General features: G+C 40.3%; 1 protein-coding gene across 5 annotated transcripts in view; it reads right to left on the reverse strand.

Annotated features, from left to right (window-relative positions):
• Positions 1–21,095, reverse strand: part of snrka (SNF related kinase a) — a 65,243-nt gene that overhangs the window by 25,009 nt on the left and 19,139 nt on the right. For all 5 annotated transcript variants that reach the window (XR_005614846.1, XM_039619572.1, XM_039619571.1 and 2 more), the window contains exon 3: positions 17,727–17,868. Coding sequence is in view for 4 of the 5 variants with exons in the window: in XM_039619572.1 (XP_039475506.1) it covers positions 17,727–17,868 (142 nt within the window). In the remaining variant the exon portion in view is untranslated. The remainder of the gene's footprint in view (positions 1–17,726; positions 17,869–21,095) is intronic.

Raw genomic sequence — 21,095 nt, forward strand, 5'->3', positions numbered from 1 at the left:
GGAAAGACAGCAACCGTATAGTTCACCACAAAGAGGAAGAAGCAAAGACAATGAATGCAGTTAACAGTTTCATTGTTTTTAACATTCACTTTGGAAACACAATTTCTTTGTAATAATTTTGTCTCCTCTGTGGAATATCAACAGCACCTGGACAATAGTATCCCACATTCTTGATGCTGCTTCCTGATGAGAGTACACAGTTGCAAGATGTAGACGCGAGTTTGCAATGCTGTGTAGCACCTTCAGACTACATGCACACTTCCTGATTAACTGGGTCAGAGTACATCTGTCACTCTTACCAATTCATTCATTAAACATCACTTTGTAGCTGGATGTTGGTCACTAGTGCTTATTTCTGGCTCCAGTTAACAAGGTAACCCCCTAATGTATTCACAACCTCACCTCATATCACTTCATGGTATCCCTTGTTTTTATCATTAGTTGCTTCATTCATTTGCATCAAGGATGAGAAAAATTGAACTCAGGACCCACTGCCATTAGCTAGTTCACCTGTCATCCCTTGAACTTGCTTGATGTCATTGACTTACTAAGTTTCTGGTGACAACAGAAACTTCCTGTATGAACGCCCTTTATAACCCTGAACTGAGCTGCTCATTTGTAGAACCATGGTGCTGATGTTACAGAGCACAGAAAAAAAAGCATTCTATGGACAGGGAAAAAGAAAAAAAGAAAAAAAAAAGAAAAGAAAAAAGAAACACTAACACCACCACTTCAGAGCTTGGCCTTCCAAGAGCAGTCTGAGTGTCACTTGGTGTTCGCTCGCTTTGTGGTAGAGTATCACTTCCTGTTCCTGCTCAAACACAGTGGTGTTTCTGAGTAGCTTTTCTGCTTAGCAATTTAATTTAAATCTTTTGATACATCCCTTTTTCATAGTATAATCTTAACGTGCTTCATCTGAATCACCCTTTCTGTGTACTCACTACCTAATTTATAGCCAAAGTATTCACTCACTGTCTCTTTACTGTTTCGCTAGCTTAGCTTAGCTCGTAGCCGACTCGTTAGCACCATGGCTACTTCACCTGTCCCTCCTGCTCTTTCCTGCTCATTGTGTCAGATGTTTAGTTACTCCTCGGCCTCCTTTAGCAGTAATGATACCTGTAACAAATGTAGCATATTTGCAGCTCTGGAGGCCAGGATTACTGAATTGGAGACTCGGCTTCGCACCCTTCCTTCATTCACCCGTAGCTAGCCAGGCCCCTGTAGCTGGTGCAGCCGAAGATAGCGTAGGCCCCGCTAGCTGTTCCCCGGCAGACCCCAAGCAGCTGGGGAAAGAGGGCGGCTGGGTGACGGTGAGGAGGAAGCATAGTCTTAAATAGAAGCCCCAGGTACACCACCAACCTGTTCATGTGTCTAACCGTTTTTCCCCACTCGGCGACACACCTGCCAGGGGTCAAACTCTGGTAATTGGTGATTCTGTTCTCAGACATGTGAAGCTAGAGACACCGGCAACCATAGTCAATTGTCTTCCAGGGGCCAGAGCAGGCGACATTGAAGGAAATTTAAAACTGCTGGCTAAGGGTAAACGTAAATACAGTAAGATCATAATTCACGTCGGCAGTAATGACACCCGGTTACGCCAATCGGAGGTCACTAAAATCAAAATTGAATGGGTGTGTAACTTTGCCAAAACAATGTCGGACTCTGTAGTTTTCTCTGGTCCCCTCCCCAATCAGACCAGGAGTGACATGTTTAGCCGCATGTTCTCCTTAAATTGCTGGCTGTCTGAGTGGTGTCCCAGAAACGTTCTTCGTACCTCGCTAAGTAAGTTAGCCGGATTTGATTGTTGACGATTTCGCGTGATCTTGGATCATTCGGTTCTCCGAAGCTCATCCGGGACTTGCTGTCATAGCAACAGATCCGTAAGCGTAAACCTGCTTGGGAGCAGGCTTACTTTATGTAAACAGGATTAGATCGCGGCCTCTCAGGTATGTCCGCTTCATTTATACGAAAGCAACAGCGATATTTCGCCACTGTTTTACCATAAATAAATATTAGCAATGTAACTATAATGCAGCATTTGATTCTTTTATTGATTTCATACAAATACATACAGGTCATTTCCGAAAAAAAAGGGAAATGTACTATTAATCATTCTATGTCATGTAGTAGATCATATGTCAGATGTAATTCATATTTTAGGGTAGTAATAGTAAATTACTACGTGCAATCAAGATGAGAGACCACGGCTATAAAAGCGAAGGTGGATTTGGGAAGTCTGTCGCAGCCATGTCCTGTCCGTTTGTCTGCGAGCAACCCATTGCGGAAGGTGCAAGATTGATAAGGAGAGTTTTCAGAATTCAGCGTATATTGCGGGATAGACAGGATCCTTTAGCTCAGCGCGACAGTGTGCTCATAGAGATATCGATTTTCCCGTGAGGGTATTATTTACTCTCTCTCTCTCTCTCTCTCTCTCTCTCTCTCTCTATCTCTATATATATATATATATATATATATATATATATATATATATATATATATATATATATATATATATATCTAGATATCTCTATCTATATATCTATATATCTCTATCTATATATCTATATATCTATATATCTCTATCTATATATCTCTATATATCTATATATCTCTATATATCTATATATATATATATATGTATCTGACACATAATGACGGCATCCCAGGCCGGCTACTCAGAGTGTGTGCAGACGAGCTGGCAGAGGTGTTCACCAACATCTTCAACCTCTCCCTGAGGCAGTCAGTGGTCCCCACGTCCCTCAAAGCATCCACCATCATTCCCGTTCCCAAAAAATCAGTGGTCTCCTGTCTGAATGACTACCGTCCTGTTGCACTGACATCCGTCATCATGAAGTGCCTGGGCGGCTGGTCAAAGGTCACATCTGCTCCTCCCTCCCTGACACACTGGACCCTCTTCAGTTTGCCTATCGGACAAACAGAGCCACAGAGGATGCCATCGCCTGGCAACACACACCACCCTCACTCACCTGGAGAAAGGGAATACATATGCAAGAATGCTCTTCATCGACTACAGCTCGGCATTTAACACCATCATCCCCTCAAAACTTGCCACGAAGCTCGTCGACCTTGGGCTGGGAACACCGATCTGCAGATGGATTCTAAACTTCCTCACAAACAGGCCCCAGGTGGTGAGAGTTGGTAAGCACACTTCCTCATCACTCATCCTTAACACAGGTGCGCCCCAGGGTTGTGTGCTTAGCCCCTCCTATATTCCCTGTTCACACATGACTGTGTTGCTAAACATGAGTCCAACATCATCATCAAGTTTGCTGATGACACAACCATCATAGGCCTCATCACAGGCAGCGATGAGGCGGCCTATAGAGAGGAGGTGATGGCACTGTACAGTGGTGTCTGGAAAATAACTTGACTTCAACATCAGCAAAACTAGAGAAATGATAGTGGACTACCGGAAAGCGACCAGTCAGGGAACACCAGCCCATCCACATCAACGGTGTCAAGGTCGAAAGGGTCAGCAGCTTCAAGTTCCTTGGAGTCAACATCACTGAGGACTTCTCCTGGACCCTTCACACAGACACTGCTATCAGGAAAGCTTCGCCAGCGGCTTTACTTCCTGAGGAGGCTGAGGAGGTTTGGCATGAGCGCCAGCATCATCTCAAATTTCTACAGGTGTGCAATTGAGAGCTTGCTGACGAGCTGCATCACAGTTTGGTACGGGCTGCTCTGCCAGCAGCCGTAAATCACTACAGAGGGTGGTGAAGGCAGCAGAGCACATCACTGGCACGAGGCTTCCTGCCATTCAGGACATTTATCACCAGCGATGCCTCCGTAAAGCACACAGCATCATCAAGGACCACAGCCACCCAGCACATCAGCTGTTCTCCTTGTTACCATCTGGCAGACGTTACAGGAGTCTGCCTGCTCGGACTTCAAGACTTAAAACAGTTTCTACCATCAAGCCATACGACACCTCAACCACAACACTTAAACACACACAACACAGCACTCAGAAGCTACCCTGCAGCTTCACAAGTACTCTGATTAATCTGCACTGGTCACTTCACTTTATTGTTATTGTAATTTATATTTAAAAAGTGCAATACTGTAAATTTCTGCTGCTCATTCCTGTGCAATATCCCATCTGCCCTCCGTCATATTTCTTTTCAAGATTTTCTTATTTAATCACTAGTGTACATATATTTATATTTATAGATACATATATATTTAGTCATCTTTTCTCTTTTACCATGTCTCTCTAATATTTTGTTCTTTACTATTTTTCTATTTGTTATTTTATTTTATTATATTACATTTTATTATATTTTTCCTACTGTATCATGCTGCTGAGAGACTGCTGCTCGTCAAACACATTTCATTGCGATGTTGACCCTGTGCTAACTTGCATATGACAAATAAAACTGAAAACTGAAACTATATATATATATATATATATATGTATATGTATATATATATATATATATATATATATATATATATATATATATATATATATATATATATATATATATATATATATATACACATATATCCCAACTTACTGTGCATGCTTCAGTCACCCTTGCATGGGAACAGGTAAAAGTGATGGAGTGTTATGTAAAACTACACACAAAAAACCCACAATGTCAATAAATGTCACAGTACAAAAAGCCGGGTGTGTGAGGGGGTGCAGGACCACCACCTGTCTTTATTTGCTCTGCCCTTTTCTTGGTTGCTGTTATAAACAAACAAACAGATTATTTCAGGGTCTCTTTTCAAGAGACTAAAAGCAATATAAGTGATAAATATTACCATTCTGTAGAATATTCTTATATTTCACTTTTACTTGTTCCCATGTTCTAGTGGGTCCTGTTGTGGCTCTAATGTGAAAGAGGATATAATGTAATATAATATAATAAATTACTTACGAGTTTAATTTGTCAGCAACTTTCTGCCAGCCCTCTCTCCTTGCTTTTGCAGCCTTTGCAGTGTTCCCTTGCGTTTTAATTAAACTCTGAAACTCCTGGAATCCCTCAATCAAGAGTTCTTGCTCTGCTGCCGAAAAATACTGAGCGCTCCTTGACATCTTCACCGACCAATCAAAGGGTTGCCGATCAATGTTTCTACTATCGATCGTAGCCCTTTTTAAGCCACCCAGTGATCTCAGATTACTTCATCCAGCTATACTAATCGTCAACAACAGGTGTGTTCGGAGAACCGGATTAGCGAGCTCAAAGTTAGCGCGATGATTTGATCTTGGATGTGTCATTTGATCTTGGATGTAGTAAGCGAGGTACGAAGAACGGACCCCTGGTCTTGTTAGGAGAGACGGCATCCATCCCACTTTGGATGGAGCAGCTCTCATTTCTAGAAATATGGACCAATTTATTAAACCCCCCAAAATATGACTATCCAGAGTTGGGACCAGGAAGCATAGTTGCAGTCTTACACGCCTCTCTGCAGCTTCTCTCCTCCTGCTACCCCCCCAAAAACCCATCTCCATTGAGGCTGTGTCAGCTCCCAAAAAGACAAAAAACAAACCAAAAACCAGCAATAAACAACTTAAACATAAAAAAAAAAAAATCACAAAGAAAGAACAGTACAGTATCCACATCTGAACCAAAGAGTAAAACAGTGAAATGTGGATTATTAAATATTAGGTCTCTCTCCTCCAAGTCTCTGTTAGTACATGACTTAATAATTGATCAACAAATCGATTTACTCTGCCTTACAGAAACCTGGTTGCAGCCGGATGATTATGTTAGTTTAAATGAATCAACACCCCCGAGTCATTCTAACTACCAGAAATCTCGAAGCACAGGCCGAGGGGGAGGTGTGGCAGCAATTTTTCACACCAGCCTATTAATGAACCAAAGACCCAGACAGACTTTTACTTCTTTTGAAAGCCTGATGCTTAGCCTCGTCCGCCCCAGCTGTAAAACTCAGAAACCAGTCTTACTTGTTATTATCTATCGTCCACCTGGGCCTTACACAGAGTTTCTCTCTGATTTCTCAGACTTTTTATCTGATTTAGTGCTCAGCTCAGATAAAATAATTATTGTGGTGATTTTAACATCCATGTAGATGCTAAAATGACAGCCTCAACATCGCATTTCATCTGTTATTAGACTCAATTGGCTTCTCTCAAAATGTAAAAGAACCCACCCACCACTTTAATCACATTCTAGATCTTGTTTTAACATATGGCATAGAAACCGAACATTTAACAGTGTTTCCTGAAAACCCTCTGCTGTCTGATCATTTCCTGATAACATTTACATTTACAATAATTGATTACACAGCAGTGGAGAGTAGACTTTATCAAAGTAGATGTCTTTCTGAAAGTGCTGTAACTAAGTTTAAGAATATAATCCACCCACTGTTATCATCTTCAATGCCCTGTACCAACATAGAGCAGAGCAGCTATCTGAACGCTACTCCAACAGAGGTTGATTATCTTGTTAATAATTTTACCTCCTCACTACGTACGACTCTGGATACTGTAGCTCCTGTGAAAACTAAGGCCTCAAATCCAAAGTACCTGACTCCATGGTATAATTCTCAAACTAAAGCAGATAACTCGTAAGCTGGAGAGGAAATGGTGTGTCACAAATTTAAAGGATCATCATTTAGCCTGGAGAAATAGTTTGCTGCTTTATAAGAAAGCCCTCCATAAAGCCAGAACATCTTACTATTAGTCACTGATTGAAGAAAATAAGAACAACCCCAGGTTTCTCTTCAGCACTGTAGCCAGGCTGACAAAAGTCAGAGCTCTACTGAGCCAACAATCCCTTTAATGTTAACTAGTAATGACTTCATGAACTTCTTCACAAATAAAATTTTTTATCATTAGAGAAAAATTACCAATAATCATCCACAGATGTAATATTATCTACAGCTACTTTTAGTACCATCGATGTTAAGTTACTCTTTTCTCCAATTGATCTTTCTGAGTTAACTTCAATAATTAATTCCTCCAAACCATCAACGTGTCTTTTAGACCCCATTCCTACAAAACTGCTCAAAGAAGTCCTGCCATTAATTAATTCTTCGATCTTAAATATGATCAACCTATCTCTAATAATCGGCTATGTACCACAGGCCTTCAAGGTGGCTGTAGTTAAACCTTTACTTAAAAAGCCATCTCTAGACCCAGCTGTCTTAGCTAATTATAGGCCAATCTCCAACCTTCCTTTCATATCAAAAATCCTTGAAAGAGTAGTTGTCAAACAGCTAACAGATCATCTGCAGAGGAATGGCTTATTTGAAGCGTTTCAGTCAGGTTTCAGAGCTCATCACAGCACAGAAACAGCTTTAGTGAAGGTTACAAATGATCTTCTTATGGCCTCTGACAGTGGACTCATGTCTGTGCTTGTCCTGCTAGACCTCAGTGCTGCGTTCGATACTGTTGACCATAATATCCTATTAGAGCGATTAGAACATGCTGTAGGTATTACAGGTACTGCACTGCAGTGGTTTGTATCATATCTATCTAATAGACTCCAATTTGTTCAAGTAAATGGAGAGTCCTCTTCACACACTAAGGTCAATTATGGTGTTCCACAGGGTTCAGTGCTAGGACCAATTCTATTTACATTATACATGCTTCCCTTAGGCAGCATCATTAGAAGACATAGCATAAATTTTCACTGCTATGCAGATGACACGCAGCTCTATCTATCCATGAAGCCAGGTATCACAGACCAATTAGTTAAACTGCAGGAATGTCTTAAAGACATAAAGACCTGGATGGCCGCTAACTTTCTGCTTCTTAATTCAGATAAAACTGAGGTTATTGTACTCGGCCCTGAAAATCTTAGAAATATGGTATCTAAGCAGATTCTTACTCTGGATGGCATTACCTTGGCCTCCAGTAATGCTGTGAGGAACCTTGGAGTCATTTTGACCAGGACATGTACTTCAATGCACATATTAAACAAATATGTAAGACTGCTTTCTTCCATTTGCGCAACATCTCTAAAATTAGAAATATCCTGTCTCAGAGTGACGCTGAAAAACTAGTTCATGCATTTATTACTTCCAGGCTGGACTACTGTAATTCATTATTATCAGGATGTCCTAAAAACTTCGCTGAAAAGCCTTCAGCTGATCCAAAATGCTGCAGCAAGAGTACTGACAGGGACTAGAAAGAGAGCATATTTCTCCTGTTTTGGCTTCCCTTCATTGGCTTCCTGTTAAATCCAGAATTGAATTCAAAATCCTGCTCCTCACATACAAGGTCTTAAATAATCAGGCCCCATCTTATCTTAATGACCTTGTAGTACCATATCACCCTATTAGAGCACTTCGCTCTCGCACTGCAGGCTTACTTGTTGTTCCTAGAGTATTTAAAAGTAGAATGGGAGGCAGAGCCTTCAGTTTTCAGGCCCCTCTTCTGTGGAACCAGCTTCCAGTTTGGATTCGGAGACAGACACTATCTCTACTTTCAAGATTAGGCTTAAAAACTTTCCTTTTGCTAAAGCATATAGTTAGGGCTGGACCAGGTGACCCTGAATCCTCCCTTAGTTATGCTGCAATAGACGTAGGCTGCCGGGGATTCCCATGATGCACTGAGTTTTTCCTTTCCAGTCACCTTTCTCACTCACTATGTGTTAATAGACCTCTCCGCATCGAATCATATCTGTTATTAATCTCTGTCTCTCTTCCAGAGCATGTCTTTCATCCTGTTTTCCTTCTTTCACCCCAACCGTCGCAGCAGATGGCCGCCCTCCCTGAGCCTGGTTCTGCGGAGGTTTCTTCCTGTTAAAGGGTTTTTTCCTTTCCACTGTCGCCAAAGTGCTTGCTCATATGATTGTTGGGTTTTTCTCTGTATTTATTATTGTGCTATCTACTGTACAATATAAAGCGCCTTGAGGCGACTTTTGTTGTGATTTGGCGCTATATAAATAAAATTGAATTGAATTGATTTTTTGAGAAAGAACAAAAATGCCATGGAAACTAAGAAAAGAAAGCTGTGAAAATAATGCTCAGAGTAGGGCTTGGCGATATGGCCTAAAATCCATATCGCTGTATAATTTGAAGCATGTGCGGTAATGCTATATATTATTTTCTTCTGTATACCATATTTTCCGCACTATAAAGCGCACCTTATAGTCCGGTGCACCTTATGTATGAATTCTGGTGGTGCTTTTATGTGGTACACGGTGCTCAAAAATCTGTCAAAAATGTTTTAGTATGACTTTGGTAAGCTACAAAGCTGCACCACTTGATGGACTGACGGCTACCATAGTCAGGAGCCTCGTGGAGTAACCTGGGTCCAAAACTCAGTCCACTTCACATGCGAGGATATAGGATAATATCATTATGTGAAAAACCGAGAGGGTGAGAGATGCGACAGTCAAGTGGAGCGTGCGTCTGTCCTCTCAGTAAGTGAGTGAGACAGTAGACAGCGGTGAGGAGGGCTGTGCGAGTGCATCGCAAAAACACATAAATATGCCTGACACCAAACAACAAAGCAGCATCTGGCTGCAGTTTAAAGAAGCAATGTTGTAGTTGCAGAAGAATGACAGAACACAAACTGAGTACAAGTACCGAGCATAACATGACCTGAACTTTTAGATTCTTGACTCACAACAAGTGACAACTCTGGGGCAGTTGTAGCATTTTAGTTACGAGAGAAAAAAAAAAAAAAAGGAGCAAGGACACATAAGTAAACAAACTCATTCTTTGCTGACATAAGGCTGATGACATCCACACACACACACTCTGTAACACACACAAACTAAAACTGTGCAACCCAGCCAGTGCACTTCATCTCATTCAGACTTCACTAAAACCATTTTCCCAACTTTATCAAATTCCCAAGTGTATTTGCAGCAAAGAATGAACAGACCATGGCAGTGGAGGCTACAGGCTAACAAGCTGGACACAACAGTGCTGCTTCCTGTCATTCTGAGGATTAGTCAGAGCTAGCCAGGCTCCTTGAAGACCAAATCCAGCTGCAGCAGCAGCAGCAGCAGCAACAGGAGCTGTTGAGGGGAGAAAGAGGCAGTACACTGACAGCAACGGTGCATTACAAAGTAGTAACAGTTCATGCACACACACTGGGTTAAAAACACATCCAACAGTAGAACAAGACAACATGAAAATTTTGTTTGTTTTATACCCAGCCAGAACACATCAGAAATTAATCAAGCATAACATTCAAAGACTAAAACGTTTTCTTTTCTGCTGAGGAATGGAAGTAAATAACTACATTTTTCATCATAACCCAAAACAATAAACAATGTCAACAATAATATGTTCTATTTTTTAAAAAAAATATTGTAAAATTATTATAAAACAGTAAATCTGAAGATTCCTGGATATCAACATTTTGATGATTACCAGTACTGTGGCAGCTGTGGCATAAACCTTACACTGAGTGGTCGTCTGCCACATCTAATGGGTTATTTTTGTGAATGAATGTGTCATATTAAACTTTGTCTTTCAAATATATGCTGTGCCAATCATGGATGCTCATGTTAACAATGGCAAATTTCAAACAGGCTTATATTCATGAAGGGCAATCAATCTGAAATCACTTGGTTAAAAGGAGCAAGAAGGGAGTTCAAATCTTGTACTATGACGCTCCGTATTCTGAACTGTGAATGATTCTAAGATACTCTAAGAAGGTCCAAGAATATTGACTTGAAAACTAGCATTACAGATTTAAGTATCAAGGCAATATTTTAGTTTTCTTTATGTAAGTGCATTTGTCCTGACCAAGAGCTGCATTCAAATTATCTCATACAATCATCTTTAGCTGATCTTTATATTGTACAGTAGATAGCACAATAATAAATACAGAGAAAAACCCAACAATCATATGACCCCCTATGAGCAAGCACTTTGGCGACAGTGGAAAGGAAAAACTCCCTTTTAACAGGAAGAAACCTCCGGCAGAACCAGGCTCAGGGAGGGGCGGCCATCTTTAAATGATGGGCAGCACGGTGGCACGGTGGTTAGCACTGTTGCTGCACAGCAAGAAGGTCCTGAGTTCAATTCCACCATCAGGCCGGGGTCTTTCTGTGTGGAGTTTGCATGTTCTCCCCGTGTTTGCGTGGGTTCTCTCCGGGTACTCCGGCTTCCTCCCACCGTCCAAAGACATGCAGTTTGAGGGGATAGGTTAATTGGATAATCCAAATTGTCACTAGGTGTGAATGTGTGAGTGAATGTGAGCGTGAATGGTTGTCTGTCCCTGTGTGTTGGCCCTGCGACAGACTGGCGACCTGTCCAGGGTGTACCCCGCCTCTCGCCCTATGACAGCTGGGATAGGCTCCAGCGCCCCCCGCGACCCTGAAAAGGATAAGCGGAAGCAAATGGATGGATGGATGGAATCATCTTTAGATTTTTATACATAATTACTTAAACACTAAGTAAAGAGCATGGTTTTAAAGTTCAAAAGTGCTTGCTGTGTAAGGCCCATTAAAACTGCATAACATGCCCAAAACCTAAACATTCATGCATTCAAACAGAGGAAATCAACAGGGAGCAAACTGACTAAACACCAATCCTGATGCATCATCTGTATGTAGTTTACACAGTAAAAATCAGCATCCCAAGAAACACAGCGTTCTGTTTCTCAGCGGCTCACACGCAGTTCACACAATCGCCATTCTCATCTTAAGCTATCAGACAGACCAGAACTACAGTAGCTTAGTACTTAGTACTGTTTGTACAGGCTGATGGGGGGGAAGCAGGCAGACGTTACAGACCGTAGGCATATAAAACAAGCACTATTTTCAGTGTAATCCCAAGAAACTAGAATTAAGGAATACAAAAACAAAAAAAAGCTCAGATGGAGGAGGATGTGGGATAGCAAAAGAGAGATGGTGAATAATTAAGTAACTGAGGCATGTAAGTAAATGCATTTTGGTGCGTCAACAGGGAATAGAGAGCACAAAGACAGGTGCATCCAAACAAACAGACAAAATGGAAAAACTACAATGTGGAGCTCTGTGATGATCCAGCGTGGTGGCACACAAAGCAGGCCAGAACAGGTGTGTAAGTGAGGAGAGGAGGAGAGCTCTTATCCAGGATGAATGTTAGAAACGCCTATCAAAACTGTCACCACCTAATTTACACTGTTTATCACAAAGGACAGAAACAAGCATGTGTAGTTGGAATCGCTGTTCAGTACAGGAATTCTACTAAGCGATGTAAGGGATTAGGAAGCAGCTGACACAAGTGAAACTATGTTGTTTCAATGCTAATCTCTTTAATTAAAAGAGGTTAGTTCATACACTGTGGCCTCATGCTCAGAGGCCACAAAAAACTAAGGAGTAGTGGAAAATGGGGTCAGAAAGGTGTCAGAGGGGAAAAGAGTAGAACAGGAAAGACTTTAAAATAGGAACTAAGGGTGCAAAAGTAAAACAGTCATGGTAAAAAGAAAGTAGACCCTCTTTCACTTAAGTTTACTTAACACAACATAATTTAAAAAAAAATCATCTAGTCCCAAGCAGGTCTTAAAATGAAGTAAATACAACTTCATATGAACAATGACACATGACATATTACACCATAAAAATTAAGACAAAATGCCAAAGAAGGGTGAATAACCAAGTCCACCCTTACTGCTTCCACAGGAATTAAAAGCAGTAAGTAAGTGGCAGGCAGCTCTATGCTGCTAATCAAACACACTTCATTAACTGATCATCAGTAAGCGTGAGCATTTCTAAAAAAAAAAACAGTCGTTACCAAATTGACTAGATTTTCTGAGGTCAAGGTCACTGAGATTCAAAGTTTTCAAAGATTTTTAGTAGATGCGCTTATGGTATCAATTTGAAACATGTGACTTCATTCTCTAGTTATCGCATTCACAAACTTGGGTGTCCATGTTGTCTGCCCACCTGCCCGGCAGGGTGACAATACCTCATCAGCCTTTTACGACTGAGAAGTAAAAAACAAGAAGTTTTGACAGTCTGCAAGTCTGGAGCATTCAGGTGTGTGCTAACACAATGGCAACTAGGAAAGATATCAGCAATGACCTTCAAGAAGCACATGCTCATCAATCTGAGATGGGTTCTATTCAATTCAATTTTATTTATACAGGGCCAAATCACAACAACAGTCGCCTCAAGGCACTTTTTATTGTAAGGTAGAACCTACAATAATACATACAGAGAAAAACCCAACATATGACCCCCTATGAGCAAGCACTTTGGTGACAGTGGGAAGGAAAAACTCCCTTTTAACAGGAAGAAACCTCTGGCAGAACCAGGCTTGGGGAGGGGCGGCCGTTTGTCTATCATTCTACTATTTGCAAGTATGAAACATTAAATCTTTCCAAGAATAAACATCCCAGCAAAGTAAAAACTGCAAAACCCCAAGAGCTACATCTCTGACTCTACAGGCCTCAGTTAGCATGTTAAAAATCATAACAGTGCAATTAGACTGAACAAGGAGAAAGCCTCTTCTCTCTAAAAATAACATAGCAGTAGGTTTCAGGATCGCAAAGTTTAATCTGATCAAAACAAGTCCTCTGGAACAGATGTCATGGTTATTAAATAAATTTTTAAACAAAACAAAACAAAACACTGTTACTGAATAGAAAGGCATTTGGCTTATTTTTCCGTGGTACAAATCTTAGTCATAAATTGAAGACATGTTATTAATCTATATAAGTGTGCACAGTAAAAAGTAACCACTTTTTTTATTACATCAGTATGGCCAAAAAGCCAGTCTCGAAAGCAAATACTAGTTGAGCCGTCAAAAAGAAAAACAACTTCCCTGTGTTCCTTTATTTGACAGCAGTCCTCGCTTACGTCAGAAAATGTTGGCAAGAGAAGTCATATATTCACCCAAGAGACTAAACTTCATTCTTTTAATTCCAGCACAAAGGAACAGATAAATGTTTTTCTTAATGTGTGGTGTGACAAGCTGTTAAGAAAGCTAACAGCTTGAGTAGCTTTCCACACCTTTTCTACTCTTAAATTCGACAATCCCATGTGAAAACACTGAATTTGATCTTAACTCTGTTTTACAAAGTGATATTACCGAGTAAGTTAAAGGGTTTGGAGTGGCTCTAAAGATGACATACTCATGATCTGATACTGTCTCTTGTTATCATGGTCTTAATAATGTGATTAAAATACAGCTGCAGACCTATTTCACAGCACTAGGTTGCTTAGTTTGTGTACAACTTCTTTAAACTGGAACAGAACTATGGAGAATTGCCAAATACAAATGAACTCAAAACAATCCAAAAGAAAATTTGAAGATTCTTTGAAGGTGAAATGAAGCAGCTACTTCAGCTTTTTATCAGGTTTGCAACAATGAGATTCTTCCCTTTCCCCCCCCCCTTTTACTTCTCATTTTCTTGTACCAATAATCAACCACACTAGTTGTTTATAACTATATTCACGGGTAACGGCTGCTTCCATAGCAGCATCACTAGTACTCTAACTGGCAATTTTGACAGAATTGTTTGTAAAAACGAAATCTGTAATATTTAAGGAAGAAGCATTTAGAAATGCTAAACTGTGACACGGGCAGATTCACCAGTTTGACACTGTAAAAATATAACCCTGAGACTCAGTGTGCGGCAACCAGCTCTTCTCCTCTAAAGTCAAAGCCCATCAGATTGCACACAGCTGCTCCAGCTTAGCATTTCAATCTAGTTACATCTCTCCTTCGACTCTGAGGAGATAAGCATTTATTTCCTGGGTCTAAAAATAATCATTTGTACAGTTAGTTTGCGAAAATGTTTTCAGCACAATGCCATCTCTTGTGTTCTTGGAAGCCACCCATTTCCCCTTGTGTCACCTCAGATGTACATGACTGCCCATCTGGCGTTATAACGGCCATCTAAGTTTTCGGAAGATCATAGTTTTTACCTCCTACATATGTGGTGACTATGTTTGCAGACAGTGCAGAAACAGTTCTTTCTGGGCTGTGATGCACAACAATGGATAAAACAAGGGCTCATTAACCCCAAAAATACATATATAAATAAATTATTTTTTATTTTTAACTGGGTCAGAAAAAAAATCATCATGAATAATTTCTTGATTGAACGTGGAGTGTCAGTCTTTTGTGCTTCAAAAATCACATACATACACATACACACACACACACATACATACATTATTTTATATATATATATACACATACACACATACACACACACACAGAGCTGAACTGTCCTCCTCACACTGCTTTCAGGGTTTTAATCTCTGCCAGCAAAAAGGTCTGCCGGGCCTAGAATCAATCAGTGTGGCTGCTACTGTGTTCCATTGCAGATCAGAAACACTGACAGGAGGAGCTCAAGACAACCTACCAGCTGTTACTAACTTCTTTTCAGATATGGGATACAATAATATTTCACATAGCTTTATTTGAACAGCAGTGACAGTGATAGACAAAGTAATGACATTTGCCAGAGCAATTGGTCAGAGTGGTAGTGCGGTGATTAGCACCATTATTCTGGAGATTCTGCCAAAATATATATGGTATTCACAGCATGCATTTTTTTCTTCTCCTGTTCCAGTTTAGCTCGACATGCTGTACTTTTACTGGCGGTACTGTGGGTGAACTCATTCGTGTATTTCAACTGTTTTTTGTGATGATGAAGCTGCAAAATGCTAAAATCAGATTTTTATTTTTTATAAATACAAATTTTATAAAAGGGACACGTCGGCTGCTTGTCTGTCAGTCTGGATTAGTGACTGCCACATAATTAGTCACAGTTTCCAAAGTCACAGTCAAGGACCATAAGGTGCATTTATAAGTTTTTGGTGACTAATTGCTGCTCCGTTTCCTGATGAGAATAATTAGGTGTGACTCATACTGTGCATAGAGGTCAACTTTGAGTCGATGAAATGCTATGTGAACTTTGCTTTCGCTTTGCAGGTGAAATAACTAGGTTTTATGACATACCACTGACAAAACAGGTTTTTATAGATTAGGGGGTGGCCCTACATTCCACACTGACAATATGGCCTATTTATAATGTTATCGGCTTACTGGTTCACATTAACAGAACTTTTTTTACAGGTTGATGTATTCAACAGTAGACCATGCTGGCCGAATGGGGCTGGCTCTTTTCCAAAGAAGATGTGCAACATGTTGACTACACACAGACACAGACAGAGGGGGAAACTGGGATACACACATTGTTACATGGACAGATATGTAAGGTAACTGGGACAGAAGAGGAGGAAGCAAGTTTCAGTCCAGTCCCTCTGTAAGATTTTCAGGTATGAGATATGAGGCTGGTATTTCACACTGGATGACATCCTAAACTATCAACACACACAGCTTGTGATTGCACACAGTGACAAAATGTATAGAAGAGTGTTGTCCAGGATTATGATGTACTGTGTGACATGCTTTGGACAAATGGGTAGAGCAGCATAGATACTATTCAGCTGAATATCAGTATAATGGAAAAAGTGACAGACATAATAAAGCAAAGACACATATATGCTACATATTCATGATGCGTTTACTACTGTAGAACATAATGTTAGTCATACATTTTTGCCTTGTGCCATAACATGATTTACTGATTCCTACAATCAGTTCTGTTAGCCATTATAGAGAAGTTAGTATCATGAATAAAGTTAACTGGTGAAATTATTTGGCAAACTAGCATTTCTTTTAGACTAGATTTAGTTAAAGGAGGACATGGTCAGCCAGCTAGCTGTAACAAATCTGATGATGTTCATAATTTGAGCTGATAAAGTCATTTAAAAAGCACAAGTTATCAGATGACAGTTTCAATCAATGAACTGACCTCTACTCTGCAGACTATATAGAAGATAGCTTATATTTTTGCTGTATTAGCAGGGACACTAATAAGAGCTGGGAGAATTAAAAAACAAAAAAAACAAAAACAAAGTTGTTTTGTATCTGATACATCAAAATACAATTGACAGTCAAATATACTGTCTTTCATAGTCTAACACAAATGTTAATGCAGGGCATGAACAGTTCCTGTGTTCTATATGTGAAAGCACTGCTGATGACTAAAGATCAGATTCAGATTTAAAGTAAAAAACATTTCAAATGAGGACTAGAATACCCCAAAGAGTTTAACCTTGAGCCGAGCTTTGATCCTGTTCTAGTCTGGATGGAGAAACACAGATTATCATTTTTCTTCCTTTTACAAGTAAGCTGTTCACAAATCTGAGAGTGGTTTCAAAAACAAAGCTTTAACAGAGAAGTCTAACACTCTCTCAGCACCATGTTGCTTTGTTGCTACATTTTAGTGATGATTATGCAACCTTTTACTTAATGCAGGAAGCACATGACATTTCCACCAACCTGATGTGGTTTGGGTTGCAGTCAAAACCTCACAGCTTTCCTGTTGCCGTGCATATGCACTCACCTTTGTCACTGGAACTTAATCTGATCCTTGAACATGGCCCTAATTTCAGTAGCCAGCTGCAGCAGAGATCCCACAGTTTACCTTCTGACAAAAGATCTGACAGTGGAGCATTATGCAGGACGCACTGTCTCTAATTTTCCATAGCTTTTAATAACAGAACACTGTCAAACCCGGGCATGAGAAAACATTTGAGGGGGAAAAAAAAAAAGGCACAAGTTGAGCTATATACTGTCTCTGTACACCATCTTACAATCTTACAGCAAACCAGTGACTGACTGCAATTTCCTGTAGTGTAACCAGCAAATACTGAAAATCAACCTATTCTGATCGATCCTTCTCTGTATACAAGCAAAAGGACCACACACAAGCTTTCAAATGGCAGAGTGAAAGGAGAAAAATGCTGTGCATTACTTACTCTTTGCAGGTGCTGGAGACATGAGGTGGTACAGTGTATTTACAGTCCATGATCATGGTGAGGGTCTCACTGTCGTTAGCTTCCTGGAAGGGTGGCTGGCCACAAACCAACATGAACAGTATCACACCGAGACTCCAGATATCTGAGGAAGAGAAAGACACGAGGTCAGACTTAGAACTAGGTGACATTTATCATGGTATTAACAGGTGCAATATTACAAGGACATTTATTAACACATCAATTTCTCACAAATATGGCTGTATGCGATTCTGATCCACAGCTGTGTGCTACCTACAACAGATGTGTCTAATGTATTGTTAAAATATATGTCATCTCAGACTGAATCCAAGGCTGAATAATCACACTAAACTTAGTTATGACAGAACAATAATCAATTTGACATCATGATATGAATTATATTTAAAAACTGAGTGCAGGTGGGAGGTCAGAAAGTGGAAAAGTTGAAGCATGTGAGAGGGGGAAAAAAAAAACAAAACAAGTCTAAACAGAGACTGTGGCGTGTCAGCGTTTTTCATCTAACACATCTGTATAGTGTATTGGTCAAAAAAACGCTACAGATACATTAAAAACCAATGACATGCAAACCTGTTGTTCAGCCATCGTCCCTAATTAACATCGCTTCAAATAATTCTCCAGTGTGGAAGACATCTCATTTTACAAGCGTGTTTTTCCCCTGATCTCTCCACCCTCTTACGTCCTGACAAAAGATGACTGCAATGGAAATGATGCCACTGACCGGAAACAAGCAGACAATTAAAGGAACTAAGATGTTCTCAGCCAGTGTGGTAAACAACAGTGATGGACAGAAGTGTTTAAAGTCTTCCTCCAAGGCCTTTTCACCTGTCGTCTCCACAGGTTATACAACTTATACTTCTGTATAACTTTGTACAAAGATAGCAGTCTGTTTTTTCGAGTGTAATTCCACCATTTTAGAACAACAAATGCTTTATAAGACCTCAGTAAATTAAAATCAAAACCAAGCAATGTCCAAATGATGCAAACAAACCATAACTATCTGCTTACCCATATTTATATCTCCACCAATCCATTCTTATATCTCTAATATAAATAAATATTTTCCTTTTCCTGCTGCTGATTGGCACTATGGAGGCAGAAGCGGGATAACAGCCATCTCTCGCTTTCACCTCTCTCCTAGAGATTTCTAATCAGCATGTTTGAGTGCCTTATTTCCTCTTACTGTATGCTATTAGGTATTAATAGAACATAACCACATTATTTTATTAACACCCCCTAGTGTCCCGGCCCATATAACTATGTAACTACACCCTATACTGCATAAATGCAAGACAGTTTAAAACTGCATTTTCCTCATTTTCTCTGGTTTGCTTGCATAAAACAAAATGTCACTGAAACCCAAAACAAGCTCAGGTTCAATGTTCTCAAGCAACAGTGCATGTGTGCCAACAGCATAATCAAAGTCATGTTAATTCATCTATGCATATGCTTATTCAAGTGTACAAATTTGCACTTGCTAGTTGCACCGAGTGAAAGCAAACTGTCAGCATGCAGAAGCACCAGTCCATACACACTTTATGCAACTAAAGACACATTCATGCACACATACACACAGCCTTTGGTTCACTAGTCAAGGACGAGAAACAGCCTCGGGCAGAGAGCTAGGACAAACCTTGTCCTGTCGCTCCGTATAGTACGGTATGTTCTCAACTTTGTTTGGCACACACATAGAGGCAGATGTTTGAGCCAAGTTCATTACACACATACAGTATGTATACTGCATGCCCTGCCATGCCCGTATAATCACATGCAAAGCTTTGGGAAATAATGTGTAACATTTTCATCACTTAGCAGAGAAACATAGCCAACTTACTTAGGCTGAAAGGCGAGGGAGACATCACAGAATCTCTAGTTAAATATTGGCAGCCCTAAAGTAATTACCACGATGAAGATTTTTAAGTAAGTTTCTAATTAAGCTCAAACACATAGATGCCCTCAATACCAAATGGTTTGGCAGAGTGGAGCCTTGATGATGCACTAGAAAAAATGCCAGATAGTAAAATTAAAAAAAAAAAAATCCCCAACAAAAACTACTTTTGGAGGAAAAAAAGATGACAACTCAAACTGATTCTAAAATGTTTTTAACTCAAAGGAACAGCTGTGAGTTGTTGCATCTTTAGACTCAGCTTTGCTGGGCTACTATCAGCACTCCAGATTTGGCCTTAGGCTAGGGAGTGCTGTGTATATTTAAACTAACCAAATGACCGTACAGAGAGGGCCAAGTGCCTTTAAGAGGACCTGTCTGAAGAAACAGCTTGCCTGATTGAATACTGAGTCTAACTATTGCGGTATGCATTTTGATACCATCCATCACATTCGATTTCAGGGGCCATCCTTGGCTCTCTCCCAGCTCAGTGTGCATGCAGAAGCAGCTCCAAGAGCAGCAGCAGGCAGTTGCAGGTTGTCTTATGAGAGTAGAGTCCCCACTGAGCCAAACCCGCCCCCCCGGCTTTGTAGCACTTTAGAGGATAATTCCTGTCTGACTTCCAGATGGCATTCGTTCTGAAAAAGTGATGTATTCATATCACTGAGCCACTGCTAAAGCCCAACAAATGGGGTGTTACAGGAACAACATTTCTCCTTAAAAAAAAAAAAAAAAAAAAAAGCATCAGTGCAATTACTGTGCGTCTAAACCCATTTACAAAGTACCTGCACTGGTTTGATTTGAAAAGAGTTGTGTAACAGCTACTAGAGAAGCAGATCAAGCATTTTAACTCAGCCGTGTTAATGGACCAAAAAGCTGCCCGAGTATAAAGCGATAAAACAATATGTACCTCTACATTATAAGCACCAAAGAGGTCTTCATCACAAATGCTGAGGCTGATGTTGCACTCTGCCATAAAATATATCACGGCCTTAATGTGCCCACATCTGCAGTATGCTGGCGCCCTAAAAGAGTTCTCTCTCAGCCTGTAGCAGTGTCTCCTCTTCTGCTGAAATATTAACAGGATATGGATGTGGTGAAAGGTCAGCTTGGTCTGACATCAGCGTAGAAGCTCACTTTTCGATGTACCAATTAGATCTCAACGTGCTGGCACACACACAGGATCAGAGGGATGCCATGGCTTGTGTGTAGCGGGCATGTTCATGTTAAATCGAGAAGCGTGTAGTTCTAGTAGTATCGGTACCAAATTTTAAATTTCTGGTATTGTGGCATGGGGGTTGGAGTCTTGACTCCATACACTGGCCTCCACAGGTGTAGAAGGTCAAGCTCTTTATAGGAACGGACTGGAAAGACTCTTGATGTCATGACTTTTGAGATTTTCTCTAGCCTCCCTCCTGCTAGATGGTGCATGACAGCGAGTTTCCAAT

The sequence above is a fragment of the Oreochromis aureus genome, linkage group 11, assembly GCF_013358895.1.
Source record: "Oreochromis aureus strain Israel breed Guangdong linkage group 11, ZZ_aureus, whole genome shotgun sequence".
Taxonomy (NCBI): domain Eukaryota; kingdom Metazoa; phylum Chordata; class Actinopteri; order Cichliformes; family Cichlidae; genus Oreochromis; species Oreochromis aureus.